We start from the raw sequence: 4,709 nt of genomic DNA on the forward strand, positions 1-4,709 counted from the left end.
TGGACGTTAAAACCCCTAAACTTATCAGTATGGCTGTGAAGAGGAAGCGATCAAACCTGATTCACATAATCAAATCACATCCAATCATGATGAAAAGTGAACAGAAGAAACCACTCCTTTTGTTTGTGAAAAGACGGGCAGACCTTGGACCACCTGGGAAGAAGTTACTTCCAAAATACTAACACAACATGAACGTTTGTTGATGTACATGATCAAATGTAACATGTCTTTTGTGGTGTTTTTACAAATGCTCTGCAATAAATAATACGTACTACTTAAATGCATTTTTGTGTTAATTCTGTTATCGAATGCAGATTCTTAAACCTGAGTACACCTACAGCAAGTGCTCAACCAATTGCGAGGGTCCCCTCCCGTTTAAAAAAAAAGAGAAAAAAGTTCAGGGTTATATTTTCAAGTACCATGATTTTCTTTTCTTTTTTTAAATTATAATAATAATGATAATAATATAATCAGAACAGAAACTACCCACTCACTAGGGAAATGTACTTTACGTTTCTAGGTTAACACTTTCTAAATGTATTTTCTTTCCTTTAGAGTATAAAACATCAGTCGAACAGAAATATAGCAAATAGCCACGCACGGTAGACTAAATTGAATACGTTTTAGTGTTAAGTATGACCTAAAAATTCCGTGAGCAATGTGACAAACTTAATGATACAACAGTTTTCTCTTACCAAACGCTACACAGATTTGGACAATGTATTATTGCCCTCGAGGATTTTTTTTTTTTTTCGACCCTCCACTGCATTCATTTGAAAGTATTTTGCTCTGTTCAGAAATGTATTGCGAGTTATGGTCTTTAATGTGTCAAAAGACTATAATTTAGTCATTAATTTGTTTTATATAGGCAACCATTCCTAGTACACTTTAATGTACTTTGTATTAATATATAAAAATCACTAATATCTACAAGTTAAAATATTCTTTAAAGTAAGCTAGTGTCACGCATTCTGAGTTTCTAGGTTACCACAAGTATTTCATCCTTTAAAAGTAAGACACAGTAAATTGCGAACAAAGTACTGTTTGTATATAAATGTAGCAAAGAGTCTCGCTTGACACACTCAACAGAATAGGTTTTATGTTTGAAGTATTAGTACTGTGGTCAGTACGTACTTGCAAAAGAAACATACTCTCCTGATTGAAATTATATTACTTAAGGTCATAGATGACACCTGTTATTTCTATAGGTAAACCATCTCTCACAGACTCCACGAAATCTGGAGTTTCTATGGTATCGCGTTAAAATAGTCTCGCATGGTTGAAAATTCAGAATGTGTTTTATATTTGGAAAGTAAGTGTTTAATCCAAAAGTACTTTGACAACGAAATATACTCCCATCACTGAAATTTAAAAGAAATATTTGAGATTCAGATATCAGCTGTGATTTCTGTAGTGAATAGAAACTTAACCATGACATAGCAATTTTTAAATGTACGTTAATAGTCCACAGAACGGCAAAAAAATGTCAAGTCAGTAACTCGTGGGTACCGGTTTAAAGTTAAATCTCATTAGTCAATAGTAACCTGTCAATAATTTTGAAGTTGTTGGTTATTGTTAACCGTTTCCAACAAAACTGGGGAACGCAAGTATTTTCACAGCATAGTATATAATTTTCAGTATCTTAAACAAATAAGGATAAACTAGTATTTGCCATTCTTAATTTCAACATTAGATTGTCTTTTAGATATCCTTTCAAGAAAATTATTTGAATCACCTACTGTGCTTTATTTGGATTTTATACGGGCTTACCTAATGTTGTTTCAATTTGGTTTACCTAATGTTGTTTTACTTTGGATTATATACTGTTGTTTCAATTTGGATTATATACTGTTATTTCAATTTGGATTACCTACTGTTGTTTCAATTTGGAATACATACTGTATTATCTGTTTATTATTATATCGGATTACACTCTAGTTATATCACAAATAATGACAATAAAGAAGTAACGAATTAAATTAAGCTTGCAGTGTATAAGTAATATGTATTATAAAGGTAGGAGTTACAGGGTCAGCTCTGGGTGAGAAAACAATTTTGCCAAATGATATTTAAATTAAAATTACATAAACCTTTTTCACTATTTTTAAAAACCATTTTAAATAACATTTTTAAAAGGTATTTACCAATTTAAATAAATTTGTTAATGTTTTAAAAATTATTTATGAATTTAAACAAAATTTGTTAATGTTTCAAAAATTATTTTTCAATTTAAATAAAATTTTGTCATGTTTTAACAATTATTTTTTAATTTAAATTAAATTTGTTAACGTTTTAAACAAATATTTTACCAATTCACAGTTGCCAGAATTGTCTACTTTTCACTATGGTGCATTACTTTGCCGTATCCACCCATGATTATCTACTGCCGTGATTTTATATTTTATATTACTCTGAATATGTACCAGGAAACACCCTAGTTCATGCAAATAAAAAAATTAAAGTATTTCTTACAGTGTTTTGTTAGATATATAAAGAGGTATAACCAGAATTACCTGTGGGTACACAATTATACTGCTATCTAGTAAACTAGTATAAGACTAATGTTTAAAAATATAACAAACCAGCGTTTTGTGACACAATCTATTTATTTCAAAACGTTTGTATAACAACACATAAAGTGGATACATGATTGTGTACAATATTTAACATATTAGTATGTGCAGGAAATACAAGGCGGGCTACAATATCTAAAATATTTACGTATAAAGTTATAAACGAATACATCATTCTGTAATGTATCTTCACTAAACTGATTCACAATATCGCTCATCATCAGGTCAGTTTTACACTTTTGTAACAAGTAATACAAATAATAGAATCCACACGTTTTAGCGTTCACGGTTTGAACGGATTTGTTATTGTACACGTAAGATGAAGAATGTCTCTTTAAAAAATCTACAAACATTGGATTGTAATATTTGGGTGGTTTACCAAAACTATCGAAAAACTCTGCTTTATTATTATTATCAAAATAGAACGCCACCCAGTGATGACCAGGTAGGTGAGATGGGTCTGTGTTCACGATACAGCCCCAGGGATTTAACCGTTTCGTGCGTGGTAGTGTGTCGCTCGAGTAAACACCTACAATGCGTAAACCTAAATCTGGGTCACAGTCAATCGCGCACTGAATCTGCTTTCCATTCATGATATCCTTTATTTGACATACACGTTTCGGGTCTGGTCGATTTCAATCAGGCTAGGAAATTCACCATACACTATACAACTGACAGTTTTTGTCAAAGCCGATTTAAACTGTACTTCTAACCGTAAATTACCACTCTTAAGCAAACTTAAATAATCAGAGTCCACGAAAACGGGTTCGAGACTGAAACACAAACAGACCATTTCCAAGCTCAAATTCAGTTCTTTGGATGTAGTTTCCAGTGTCTTGACCCCATCTGCTGACTCCCTCGAACAAATTCACGTAGGCACTCACGTCGTCTGCTTCGACTGGTCGACCGGGAACACTGACGCCGTCCAGATACAACGCCAGCGTTTTTACAAACGAACTCTGAAAATTAAACGGGTTCTTTGTATACGACCCGCTTACGCCGTCACTGTTGACAAACCCGACAACCAGTTTGCCGGGACACTGCGACTGAAACACGCTGTCACACACGTAGCTCTGCTGAGACGAAGGGATGCTGCTCATTTTAACTTCGGTTTTAGTGAACGGATACAAGGCGTTAGACTTTTCAAACAGCTTGTTGTGCGTTAAAATAAGTGCACTGTTCATTTTCAATTTACATATCTTATAGTAAATATCTAGAAGCTCGATCTTGTACTCCTGACCCGACTTGCCAGCCATCAAACAAAATGGGATGGAGCTCCGAAATAACTTAAGTGTCATATCCACCCCATTCACCAGATATCTTCCTATATTAAAAATATCTTCACACAGGGGACCTTCCATGGTAATAATTTTGCTGACAGCGATGTGTGCTCCTCGATCCGATACTCCAGAATTAGTACCAGTGATAGGATCGGTGCTTTCGATATCTGCTTGTGTCTCTCCGACGTCCTTGTAAAACAGTTGAGACTGGAGTTGCGACTGTTTAGTTTCTGCTCCATAATTCAGTAAGGTTTGAATGTATACTTTGTAGGGATAATGATTGTTCGCCGAACTCACCAGTTGACCGTGTAAATACACAGCTACTTGCGACCACAGAGCTTGCATGAATAAATTTACTGGCGCCACGTGTTCGTCCTTACCTAAAACCGTTCCATCGGAATGACTCACTTTCAGTTTAACATGTAAACGACTTCATTTCAAATCCACGTAGCCACTTCCACTATTTGAAATTTGAAATTCTACTGGTGACGAATCTGTAATTTGACTAACAGGTCTAACATCGACGTAGTAATGTTGAAACACACTCGTTTGGTATGGGGGCATAGTAAACAGATCCAAAGCACTGGTTAAACCTTCCACAAAGTCTTTGTCTGTAAGGAGTGACATATTGTTTGTTGTTGTTTACGTTTATACAAATATATCTTTTTCACTAACAGCTGATTTGTACTTCGTAGCAGGAGCTCGTTTTTTCTGTACTGTCATGCGTCTGACTTTTTTGCTTCTGACAATTCGATCACCAGATTTATGTTTAATAGCCCTGGTACGTTCCTGTTCAGCTTCGGCCCTTTCTACCACATCTTGTGTTTGTGACGTGACTTCTATTTTAGGTTTGTGC

The 4,709-nt window shown here is 34.6% G+C and overlaps 1 protein-coding gene across 1 annotated transcript; it reads right to left on the reverse strand.

The window, feature by feature from the left end:
* Positions 1 to 3,319: 3,319 nt before the first annotated feature.
* LOC121379841 (uncharacterized protein F54H12.2-like) lies at positions 3,320 to 4,198 on the reverse strand. The gene has a single exon (XM_041508492.1). The coding sequence runs from the start codon at positions 4,196 to 4,198 to the stop codon at positions 3,320 to 3,322; it is 879 nt and encodes a 292-aa protein (XP_041364426.1).
* Positions 4,199 to 4,709: the final 511 nt, after the last annotated feature.

Source organism: Gigantopelta aegis, chromosome 8 (assembly GCF_016097555.1).
Source record: "Gigantopelta aegis isolate Gae_Host chromosome 8, Gae_host_genome, whole genome shotgun sequence".
Classification (NCBI taxonomy): domain Eukaryota; kingdom Metazoa; phylum Mollusca; class Gastropoda; order Neomphalida; family Peltospiridae; genus Gigantopelta; species Gigantopelta aegis.

Bases quoted from the DNA above. Each gene is read 5' to 3' on its own strand.
- LOC121379841 (XM_041508492.1), bottom strand. From the start codon at position 4,198: ATGCAAGCTCTGTGGTCGCAAGTAGCTGTGTATTTACACGGTCAACTG.